The sequence below is a fragment of the Narcine bancroftii genome, chromosome 2 (genome assembly GCF_036971445.1).
Source record: "Narcine bancroftii isolate sNarBan1 chromosome 2, sNarBan1.hap1, whole genome shotgun sequence".
NCBI lineage: Eukaryota > Metazoa > Chordata > Chondrichthyes > Torpediniformes > Narcinidae > Narcine > Narcine bancroftii.
Genome location: NC_091470.1, coordinates 34,526,494 through 34,539,319, shown reverse-complemented (window position 1 = coordinate 34,539,319; position 12,826 = coordinate 34,526,494). Strand labels below are relative to the sequence as shown.

General features: G+C 44.5%; 2 protein-coding genes across 3 annotated transcripts in view; both read right to left on the bottom strand.

Annotated features, from left to right (window-relative positions):
- kcnh5b (potassium voltage-gated channel, subfamily H (eag-related), member 5b) overlaps positions 1–12,826 on the bottom strand; it is a 329,625-nt gene that overhangs the window by 298,170 nt on the left and 18,629 nt on the right. The window contains exon 4 of one of the 2 annotated variants that reach the window (XM_069916256.1): positions 10,076–10,081. The exons of the other annotated variant lie outside the window; for it this stretch is intronic. Within the exon in view, the coding sequence (XP_069772357.1) occupies positions 10,076–10,081 (6 nt within the window). The remainder of the gene's footprint in view (positions 1–10,075; positions 10,082–12,826) is intronic. 2 annotated transcript variants of the gene reach the window in all.
- Positions 6,175–8,049, bottom strand: LOC138752200 (collagen alpha-2(IV) chain-like; the record flags this gene model as incomplete). The annotated part of the gene is made up of 3 exons (XM_069915192.1): positions 6,175–6,255; positions 6,550–7,311; positions 7,522–8,049. Coding segments are annotated over 3 exons (1,371 nt in total), but the record flags the coding sequence as incomplete, so codon positions are not given.

Below are 12,826 nucleotides of genomic sequence, written 5' to 3'. Positions count from 1 at the left end.
CACTCTGCCTTCCACGGGGATCACTCTGCCTTCCACGGGGATCACTCTGCCTTCCACGGGGATCACTCTGCCTTCCACGGGGATCACTCTGCCTTCCACGGGGATCACTCTGCCTTCCACGGGGATCACTCTGCCTTCCACGGGGATCACTCTGCCTTCCACGGGGATCACTCTGCCTTCCACGGGGATCACTCTGCCTTCCACGGGGATCACTCTGCCTTCCACGGGGACCACTTCCTTCTGACTCCCTCATCCACTCATCCTTTCCCACTAATCACCACCTTGAATACCTACCACTGTGAACCCCAGAAATGCTACACTTGCACCCACACCTCCTCCCTCACCACCTTTCAGGACCCCATACAGTCCTTCCAAGTGAAGTAACAGGGCCTTCAGCCCAACTTACCATGCTACCTATCTGAGCCAGTCTCATTTGCCTCCATTTGGCTCATATCCCTCTAAACTTTCCCTACCTTTGCCTTTTGAGCGATGTAATTGTATGCACCTCTGCCACTCCAGCAGCTTATTCTTCATACCTAAAATCCTCGTGTGGAAAAAGTTTACCCTTTGGATCCCCTTCAAATCTTTACCCTCTTTACTTAAATCTAGTTTCAGAATCTCCTATGGGAGGGGAAAAAAAACTGTAACCATTCATGGTATTGATGCCCCTGGTATTTTATATACCTCAATAAGTTTGCCCGCAAATCTCCTACACTCCAAGGAATAAAGTCCAAGCCTATCCAGCCTTTCTTGGTGAAACTTCTAAGAATAGAGCTCACTATTATTGCTAAGTAAATCTAAAGACATTTTCTATATATACCCTATAAAATGTATTATCTTTAGGAAATTAATGCAGTCCAGCTCTCTCAGATGCCATCCTTTCCTTCACTCATTGTATTAATGAATTTGCACAATTTTAATTCTGATGATCCAATTGATCTATTGATTGTTACATAGAATTCTGTTCAATTCAATACCAGAAAGAAGTTGACTTAATTATTTACGACCTTTTCTCATTGATTTCTTTATAAAGTGGCATAATGTCATTAAAGTAGCTCAGTGGTTAGAGTACTGGTCTTGTAAACCAGGGGTTGTGAGTTTGTTCCTCGCTGGGCCTTCATTTCTGTGAGGGGCGCTGGACAAAGTGGTGACTCTCTGTCTTCCTTACAGTAGACAAAGTTAAAGAATTTCATGTTGGTTACATTCTAAATGTAGTATTATGTGACAAAAATGGAACCTTTATCTTTATTATGAAGAGAAAATATCTTTCTGCAAAGAGTATTGGCAATTTGGAATGTTTCTATTTTGTCCCCCCTCTTCAGTCGTTTAAATTATGGGAAGCAAACTATAATAGAGTCACGGCAGACGCTGTATTCTGGAGCAAAAAAAAAACAAATTGCTGGAAGAACTCAGTATGTCAAGCAGTATCTGTGGAGGTAAAAGGATGATCAACATTTTGGGTCAAAAGCCTGCATTGGAATTGAGAGTGAAAAGGGCAGAAACCCATCAGAAAAGGGGTGAGAGGGAAGGTGACATAGGGGCTAGTAGGTGATAGAAGAAACTAAATAATGGTTAGAAGGTGCCAGGTAAGGCAGTGCGAGGAATGAAGTTGGGAAACAGTGGGTGATGGGTGGCTGCAAATGCTGGAATATGCAAGGAAGGCAAAAAGTGTAACCAGAGAAGGTGGATGTCAAACAGATAACGAGCTATGGATGGAATAATGGGCTGAAATATTGCACTATAGCCATTTATTACAGATGTATTCTTTGCAAGTTACCTCATTACAAAAAGCTACAAAAATAAAATGTTCTGGGGTATTGCAAATCAATATTTGTCTCTTATAATATAAATGACTTCCTAATATTTATACTGTCTTGCTTATTTTACAACTTGTATTGGGGTACAAGATAACTATTTTTTGGCAATGGTTCCAGAAAGAGCAGCCATCTAAATCCTCTTTTTTAGGAGATATCATCTTCAATTGCATTAGAAGATATATTAAACTTTGAATTCCTAAACCTAGCACTGTCTACCAGGGAATATTAATAGATTTTTTTTTTAATGTGGAAATAAAAAAGCAGTGATGAAAATACTCAAAAAGTCCCAGATGATCCATTCGTATTCTTCAGGGAAGAATCCTAATTGAATTACAATGTTGCACTGTATATATAGAATATAAAAATTCAGGAGGGCATATAACACTAACATGTGTCCAACATTGATTACTGATTTGTAAAAACAAACACAATAAATATGTCTCTTTGTTAAGCAGTCCCTATACACTTGAATCAATAACATGGAGAGTGACTTTCTAGATACTTCTGTGACTTTATATATGGCTCTTTCCAAAAGCAAAGAGAATTGAAACTACTTGCTGAAATTGATTCACCTCACTAAAGACGGTCAAATAAGAATTTGATCAGATACTTGAGTTTTGATTTTTGCAGTAATGCAAAAAACAACTTCTCGATGAATTTCTTTAAAATTGGTATAACCAACCTGGATCTCTAATCAAAGATGCATGAGGTGCTTTAAGAATTCTGCAAGTACGAGCCAACATAAATAGAAATGTCATGTTCAATGTTTCCTTCACAAATTCACTTTCTTCTTGCAGGGAGAAAAATCCAGCATGATGCTCAAATCCAGATTTACACAACTCCTGTATGCAATTGAAGGTTCACCCAATTTAGCCTGATACAATATATCGTACTACTTTCAGCTGTACTGATCTAAGAAGTTAATTGAATTACAGATTTCAGTGTGTATATTTACATGGAAACTTCATTTATCCAATTTGTAATTGTTCAACTTGGAAAACATTGGAGAAATTAACAAGAGTGTTTTATAAAAATCCTGTGGGTGACAAAAAGATTTACTGATGCCTATTAGAATCTGACAGTGAAGATGATGGAGGTGGAACAGATTCATTAATGTCCTTCAGGGAAGAAATCTGCTTTCCTTGTCTGGTCTGGCTTAAATGAGACATCAAGTCTACAACTAATGTGAAAGAATTGTAACTGGCTTCTGCAGTTCCTAACAAACTATTCACCTCCTCCTTACTATACCTCGAGATAGGTAATAAATGCTATATTTATCAGAAATCATCTCCATCAAATAATTATATTCATAATAATTGAAGATTACTAAAATGCCATTATCAATGTTTTTATGAATAAAATAGAAAAAAAAACTATAGATACCCCTTGGAAATAAAAAAAAAAATTACAGGTAAGGCAGCATCTGTGGAGGAGAATACAGGTTAGGAAAAATAGAAAATAAACTCGTCTTAAGTTGCAAAAAAGAGAAGAAAGTGGATGTACTGCATATGATGGGTAGAGTAAATGGATGTCAAAATGCTGATGGCTTTCTAATTGCAGTTGGTTCAATTGGAAGAGATATCGCCAGACAAAGGAGAAAGCAAAAAGCACAAAGACACAGATCATTGAATCTTGAGCAACCCTCTTGGCCACTTCCTGCTGCAATTGCAAAAAGTGCAAAACTTGTATTCACATCTCCCTCCTTACCTCCGTCCAGGATCACAGATATGTCACATTTGAGGCCCGAAATGTGAAGTTAATAAAACATTAACCACAAGTTTATCAGGTAAACTTCTCTGTGGCTTTATTCTCCCGTTTCCTTTGTTCTCTTGCTTGTGTTCTTATCTCTCTCTCATACCACGTGACTTCCGGTACATCTCATACATATTCATTATCATGACATCCCTCCTTTAATCAGAAATAAACTTTACCTTCACTTACCAATATCCCTCGGAAACCTACAAACATCGAAACTAATGGTAATACTATAACTCAACTACATAAAATTTACTTCCTACAGCACTCATACATGCACTTTATGATATAAGATTAAAATACTGTCCCAAAGTTCTTATTAAAACTATGGCACAAAGTCTTCGTATCGTTTAGGCACTTTCCGGTTTCGTTTCGGCCTGCCTGCGATATTGTCGTCGCTTCTCGGTTGTTCACTCTCGGCGTCGGAAATACTGCTCGCCACGGCTTCGGGTGTTTCTGGCGCTCTAGTCACTTCATCAGGAGTGCTGGTAACTGCCTCTGGAACATCATCAGGTCTCTCAGTTTCAGCATCTCGTATTGGCCTTTCAACCTCTTCGCTCGATGTATCTCTGGACAGGTACCTTTTTACACCTGAGACATTTCTCTTATACAGGACTCCAGTCGGAGACTTGACTGTCACCATACTGCCACTTCTGGATACAACAGTATAGGGTTGATGTTAATAAGGAGTGTCTAGCTTACCACCAGTTTCATGCCTCACTAGAACATTATCTCCTGGCATGATGTCTGAGTACTTGGCTCCAGGTTTTGAATCTGTGTACAGCTTTGCTGCACCTTTCTTTTCAGCATCGTGGTCCCTCATCTCCTGGTCGTCTCGGATTTCCTTTATTTCTGGCATTTTTGTGCGGATGTTTCTCCCAAAAAATGCTTCTGCAGGACTTTTTCCAGTGGTTGCATGAGGCGTTGCTCGATAGACAGCCACATAAGATAGCAATGCTTCTCGCCAATTTTGTCCTTCTGCGTGTGCAATCCTCAATCGTTTTTCAATGGACTGATTTTGTCTCTCTACTTCTCCATTGGCTTGCGGCCATTTCGGAGTTACTTTATGATGGTGGATACCTGTGGTCCTCATGTATTCCGCAAATGTCTCTGAAATGAATTGTGGACCATTGTCAGAGTATAATGTAACAGGTAATCCATATCTTGCGAATATCTCTGCTAATGCTTGTATTGTTTTTTCAGTGGTTGTGGACTTCAACACCACGTACTCATAGTATCTGCTGTAGTAATCTATCACTACCATAATTGATTCACCCGTCGGTAAAGGTCCAAGAAAATCAACAGGTACGTCGATCCATGGTCCTGTCGGAAGTTGCGTACTCCGGATCGGTTCTGGCGGATTACTCCTACTTGTGATTTGACATCCGTGACAAGTTTTAACAAATTTCTCAGCGTCTTTATCACAACTTGGCCACCATACCTTGGTCCTGAAGTTTTGCTTGGTACCAACAATGCCTAGGTGTCCTTCATGCGCTAAGGATACGATCTTCGGTCTCAATCTTTGTGGTATCACCAATCTGCAACCTCTTAATACACACTGTCCGATGCAACAAAGTTCATCTCTAATGGGAATGTAAGCCTTGTGAGTACACTTGTCCCATTGTCCACTCTGTATGCATTCTCTTACTTCCCTGAGTTCTGGATCACGTTCAGATTCTCTCTCGACTTCCTTTGTAGTCACAGCTTTCGGTGTTGCCTGAATAGCTACGAAGCGTACAAAGCTCTCTGTTTCTGTTCCCAATTCTGACTTGGATTGTGGACCACCATCCTTCACCAATCTGGACAGCGGATCAGCAATGTTTGTTTTCCCTGCAATGTGGATTACTTTATATTTGTAGGGTTGTAGTCTGAGTACCCATCTCTCTATTCTGGCACATGGTTTGGATCTAGGTGCATAGATCACCTCTAATGGCTTATGATCTGTGATGAGTTCAAATTCAATGCCGTATAAATATGCATGGAACCTCTCACAGGCCCATACAAGTCCGAGTGCTTCTTTCTCTGTCTGAGAGTATCTTCTTTCCACATCTGATAACGATCTGCTGGCATAGGCAATGATTCTTGGTCCTCCATCATGCATCTGGACCAATACGGCTCCTAAACCAACTGGGCTGGCATCCGCTATGACTTTGGTTGATGCCGCCGGATTGTAATATCCAAGAGTTTTTGCATCTGTCAGGCTTTGCTTCAGCGCTGTGAACGCTTTCTTCTACTCAGATCCAAAATGAAATGGTACACCTTTCCTGGTTAGTTTCCTTAGTGGTTCTGCCACTGTAGCGAAATTAGGAATGAACTTTGCACAAAAATTGACCAATCTTAGGAAACTCCTCACCTCTGTTGCGTTCTGAGGTGCACATGCCTCTGCAATAGCTTTCACCTTGGCCTCTGCAGGGTTTAGTCCTTTCCGTGTAAGTCTGCGTCCCATGAAGTCCATTTCTGACACACCGAACTGGCACTTGTTTCCATTCACGGTAAGGCCTGCCTCCTGTAGTCTAGATAGTACACGCCTCAACCATTTGTCATGCTCTTCCTTCGTTGGTGCATGGACTATGATGTTGTCAGAAATGCCGGCAACTCCAGGAATGCCGGCAACTCCAGGAATGCCGGCAACTCCAGGAATGCCGGCAACTCCAGGAATGCCGGCAACTCCAGGAATGCCGGCAACTCCAGGAATGCCGGCAACTCCAGGAATGCCGGCAACTCCAGGAATGCCGGCAACTCCAGGAATGCCGGCAACTCCAGGAATGCCGGCAACTCCAGGAATGCCGGCAACTCCAGGAATGCCGGCAACTCCAGGAATGCCGGCAACTCCAGGATTGCCGGCAACTCCAGGATTGCCGGCAACTCCAGGAATGCCGGCAACTCCAGGAATGCCGGCAACTCCAGGAATGCCGGCAACTCCAGGAATGCCGGCAACTCCAGGAATGCCGGCAACTCCAGGAATGCCGGCAACTCCAGGAATGCCGGCAACTCCAGGAATGCCGGCAACTCCAGGAATGCCGGCAACTCCAGGAATGCCGGCAACTCCAGGAATGCCGGCAACTCCAGGAATGCCGGCAACTCCAGGAATGCCGGCAACTCCAGGAATGCCGGCAACTCCAGGAATGCCGGCAACTCCAGGAATGCCGGCAACTCCAGGAATGCCGGCAACTCCAGGAATGCCGGCAACTCCAGGAATGCCGGCAACTCCAGGAATGCCGGCAACTCCAGGAATGCCGGCAACTCCAGGAATGCCGGCAACTCCAGGAATGCCGGCAACTCCAGGAATGCCGGCAACTCCAGGAATGCCGGCAACTCCAGGAATGCCGGCAACTCCAGGAATGCCGGCAACTCCAGGAATGCCGGCAACTCCAGGAATGCCGGCAACTCCAGGAATGCCGGCAACTCCAGGAATGCCGGCAACTCCAGGAATGCCGGCAACTCCAGGAATGCCGGCAACTCCAGGAATGCCGGCAACTCCAGGAATGCCGGCAACTCCAGGAATGCCGGCAACTCCAGGAATGCCGGCAACTCCAGGAATGCCGGCAACTCCAGGAACGCCGGCAACTCCAGGAACGCCGGCAACTCCAGGAACGCCGGCAACTCCAGGAACGCCGGCAACTCCAGGAACGCCGGCAACTCCAGGAATGCCGGCAACTCCAGGAATGCCGGCAACTCCAGGAATGCCGGCAACTCCAGGAATGCCGGCAACTCCAGGAATGCCGGCAACTCCAGGAATGCCGGCAACTCCAGGAATGCCGGCAACTCCAGGAATGCCGGCAACTCCAGGAATGCCGGCAACTCCAGGAATGCCGGCAACTCCAGGAATGCCGGCAACTCCAGGAATGCCGGCAACTCCAGGAATGCCGGCAACTCCAGGAATGCCGGCAACTCCAGGAATGCCGGCAACTCCAGGAATGCCGGCAACTCCAGGAATGCCGGCAACTCCAGGAATGCCGGCAACTCCAGGAATGCCGGCAACTCCAGGAATGCCGGCAACTCCAGGAATGCCGGCAACTCCAGGAATGCCGGCAACTCCAGGAATGCCGGCAACTCCAGGAATGCCGGCAACTCCAGGAATGCCGGCAACTCCAGGAATGCCGGCAACTCCAGGAATGCCGGCAACTCCAGGAATGCCGGCAACTCCAGGAATGCCGGCAACTCCAGGAATGCCGGCAACTCCAGGAATGCCGGCAACTCCAGGAATGCCGGCAACTCCAGGAATGCCGGCAACTCCAGGAATGCCGGCAACTCCAGGAATGCCGGCAACTCCAGGAATGCCGGCAACTCCAGGAATGCCGGCAACTCCAGGAATGCCGGCAACTCCAGGAATGCCAGCAACTCCAGGAATGCCAGCAACTCCATGAATGCCAGCAACTCCATGAATGCCAGCAACTCCAGGAATGCCAGCAACTCCAGGAATGCCAGCAACTCCAGGAATGCCAGCAACTCCAGGAATGCCAGCAACTCCAGGAATGCCAGCAACTCCAGGAATGCCAGCAACTCCAGGAATGCCAGCAACTCCAGGAATGCCAGCAACTCCAGGAATGCCAGCAACTCCAGGAATGCCAGCAACTCCAGGAATGCCAGCAACTCCAGGAATGCCAGCAACTCCAGGAATGCCAGCAACTCCAGGAATGCCAGCAACTCCAGGAATGCCAGCAACTCCAGGAATGCCAGCAACTCCAGGAATGCCAGCAACTCCAGGAATGCCAGCAACTCCAGGAATGCCAGCAACTCCAGGAATGCCACCAACTCCAGGAATGCCAGCAACTCCAGGAATGCCAGCAACTCCAGGAATGCCAGCAACTCCAGGAATGCCAGCAACTCCAGGAATGCCTTGAATCACTCGATGGATTTCATACTGGTAGATCTCAGAAGCTGCATTAATTCCAAATGATAGTCTCTTGTAACGATACAATCCACAGTGAGTCACAAATGTTGTCACATCTCGGGAACCTGGATCCAGCTCTAATTGATGATAGCCCCATTTCAGATCAATTTTTGAGAATATCTTGCTGGTAGTTAGTTCTTGAAGTATTTCCTCCACCATTGGTATAGGGTGTCGTTCTCGAACTATAGCTTCATTGGCCATTCTCATGTCAACACATAGTCTTATGTCACCCTTTGGTTTGGCCACAATCACTACGGGACTGACCCATTGTGTTGAATGTTCCACCGGTTCAATAGTGTCTTGTTCCATCAATTCTTTAATTTTGGCTTCGACTTTCCCACGAAGTCCAAACGGAGTTCGGCGCATTGGTTGTGCCTTGGGTTTGACCGTTTCATCTACCGCTAGCTTCAATTGTCGACCTTTCAGCTTTCCTACTCTTTGGAAGACTGCGGGGAATTCTTGCTTCATATCCTCGTATGACTGAATTGAATTGACACAAGCTCCAATATGAAGTATTGCCAGGTCTTGCGCTGTGCTTCTGCTCAACAATGGTTCTCCCCTCTCTTCTATGACCATAAACTCTGCTTCGGTGTACTTATCTCCAGCTTCAACAGTTGCAGTAAAACATCCAATGGTCTGCAATGGCTTGGTTGCTGTGTATGGATACAGTTTCTTGGAACACTTCTTTGAGGTACAGATGATCTTTTTCCTTTTCAACTTCTCCCATAAATGTCGATCAATCACATTACTGTCACTGCCTGAGTCTACAATGACCTGCACTGTCACTCCACCAATGATCACTGGGACCTTCTCATGACGTCCTTCATTCAACGTAAATTGTTAACAACTCTGTTCCTCCTGGGTATCATCATCGTCACCGTCTATCTGGCGAATGGTGTCTTTCTTTCCAGGATACTTTCCTTTCCCCCAGACTTTGCCTTTGGAAGTTGTACTCTTCCTCTTCTGGTCTGCATTGGACTTGCTTTTGCACTTCTTTGCAAAGTGGTCCTTACCTCCACACTTTCTGCAAACTTTGCCTTTGGCCGGGCAATATGGGTCTTTTCCAAAGTGACCTCGGTTTCCACATCGATAACACTCCACGTCCTGTGTCGACGTATATCTTGGCTGATTATGGCGATGTGAGAGCCTCTTAATTTGCTGGCTTGAGTTGTCTTTCAGGGTCATGGTATGAAATTGCCCTTCAACAGCCTCTAATGCAGCAGCAATGGGTAAAGCATCGGTTGAGTTCCAACTCACTCCCTCTTTCCAGTAGACGTCTTCTGAGTTTCTGATCTGCAGTGCTGTACGACTTGATCCAATAATTGGTTGTCCAAATCAGCTGGCATGTAATTGCATCCAACAGCTAGCTGGCGTAGTCTCGTCACGTACTGAGCAATTGTCTGGCCATCTTCTTGTCTCATTCTCCGAAACAAATGGCGTTGAAATGTAGCATTCGGTGTCACTACATAGTGTGCATTTAATGCATCTACCGCTTTCTGGTACTCATCCTTTCTTCCAGTATTCAAAAGTGTCTTAAATGTTTCCCGAACTGAGGGTCCTGCAGTGAAAAGAAGTAACGCCCTTCTCTGCGCTTTTTGTTCAACTGTACCGGTATCTAGAAATAGGCCACGACTGTCGGCGTAGGATTCAAATTCTTCCAGCCACGCCTTCCACTTCACACTTACAGTGCTTGCATCACCAGTCGGGTCAAAATGAGCAATTCCACTATGTGTTAGAAAGTTACCGTCTGCCCCAGCCATGAGGAAATATTCCAGCCCCAAAAGTACTGAGACAAAGAGAAAATTCTTATCACCTTGAAGTTGTCTGTAATCCTCTATAATCTTGTTTAGTCTTTAATTTTCTTCAAGCTTCTTTCATCCTCGTCGCCAATGTCACAAGATAGACCTTCCAAGTGAGAGAAATCTTTCTCTACACATTGTCCAACCTAATCCGCTGCACTTAGACATACATAGACGTACATACAGTAGGGTAACAGGCCCTTCCAGCCTGCAACTCCATGCCACCCCAATTACATCCAATTTACAACCCCCACCTGTTTTTTTGAAGGGTGGGCGGAAACCAGAGTACCTGGATGAAACCAATGCAGACATGGGGAGAACGTACAAACTCCTTACAAAAGTGCAAGATTCAAACCCTGGTTGCTAGCGCTAACTGCTACGCTAACTATGCCAGCCTAACGTACTCGGTGTGACCTCCTCTACATTACGGAGACCAAATGCAGATTGGGTCTAATCTTAAACTTCAAGCAGCCAACCATTTCAACTCCCCAAATTGTTCCTACAACATTATGTCTGTCTTTGGCCCCATCCATTGTCAGGGTGAGGCGAAACGTAAACTTGAAGAACAACACATCGCATTCCCCCCTCGACAGCCTTAAACTTAACAGCATAGACGTTAATTTGTTTTCTAATGTTAGGTAATCCCCACCTCCACTGTTTCCATCTTTTCTTAACCTATTGCTGTTCTTCATTTTCTCTCTAATTCACCCCACCCCCTCCACTCCCACAACAGTCTGTCCACATCTCCCATCTTCGGTCCAATAACTTGTCAACTTTTGACCCCTTCCCAGCTCAGTTCTCCTTTCATGCACATATCACTCGTTTTTTTCTTCAGTCTCTACAAAGATTCCAAGCCAGAAATGCTGACTGACCATTTCTGCCCATGGATGTTGCATGACTTGCTGGATCCCTCCAGCAACTCTCTGTTTGCTCAAGGGAAAAACATTGGGTCTGTGAGATAGAGAGCAATGCAGGTGCTTGAAATCCAAAATAAAGTGAATATCGGAAAACCCCAGTAGGTTAAGCAGTATTTTATACAGTTAGGCTACAAACTGGAAAGAGGTTGTTATCTGGAATGGACAATTTGATATTAATTCTTGAGAGCTACAGTGTGGCTTGTTAGAAGATTAGATGCTCTTCCTTATATTTACTTTGGGCTTTACTGTAGCAAGGACAGAGTGGTCAGAATGGGAGTGGACTGGAAAGTAAAGTGGCAGACAATTGCCAGGTTAGGGGCACCCTTGTGGAAAGATCAAAAGTGCTCTACACAGAGATCCAATCTACAATTGGTTTCACCAATTTAGTGGAGAACCCCAAATGCGTCATGCTAAATTGGAAGAAATGTAAGTGAACTTATGGAGATTGTAGGTAAATTGGTGTATTTTAGGGGGCATCGGCTCATGGGCCAAAAGGGCCTGTTACCATGCTGTATGAATTAATAAATATTGAAAACGGTTTTAAAAGTTGAAAGTTTTGAGCCATCACTTCACCAGGAAGGAACATTTGGCTCCTTAGGTGGTGAGTGGAGAAAAGGTTTAAAATGACAGGCGCTGCATCTCCTGTTGTCACATGGAAACCTGCAGGGGGCAGCAGTATGAGTGTTGGGTAAGTGTACCTGAAGTATTACTTTACCCAGTTACAATTAAAATTTATATTGCACATCGGACCTTAAAATTACAATTTTTGTGAAAAACCTCAAATGAATTCATTAACCCTCATTATATTTTATTCTATGAACACTCCTTCACAGGTAGAAAATCATCATGTATCACAAACGGACAATGAAATGTAAACAATGGCACTCTATTGAAATTGCTTGTATGGCTAAAAGGTGCGTTTTATAGATGTGTTCTAATTTTGTTATTTCAATTGGCACAATTTACCAGAAGTCCATAATGCATAGGAGCAGAAATAAGCTATTCAGCCCATCCAGTCTGCCCCTCCATTTAATCATAAGCTGATCCATTTTTTAACTGCCCCCTTGTGTCGTTCTCTCCCCATAACCTTTGATTTCCCTCTAGCTGAAGAAATCCTTAACATCTCTGATCTAAGTGCATGCCCTTCAGTCTTAAAGTGCCCTCTTGTCCTGATCTCTCCAACTTTGGTAAACAACCCTTGTTCATCCCTATCAATATTCAAAATGTTTCAGTAAGAAACCCCTCATTCTTATAAATTCCAACAACACGGGTCAGGAGCTGTCAAATGCTCTTCATAGGCTAACCCTATAACATAAAACAATAACATGCCATAAATTTCAAGGAGATTTATGAAAAAAAAACATTATTTCTTGCAGCTCTGATAAATAACACCACCTCCTCATGGCAATAAAAGATATGCAATATATATATATATATATATATATATATAAACTTTGCCTGCAAGGTAATTAAATAAACACACACACATACACAATCACACAACCACACACATACTTGAGTGCATCTATTTTTGCACACTCCTTTGCCTATCCTATGTTCCCATCTTTTACTTGCATGTTCCGTCAATCAGAGATCATCTGTGAAGTTTCGTGGCCCTATCATCTCATCCTCCCAGTCAAAGGA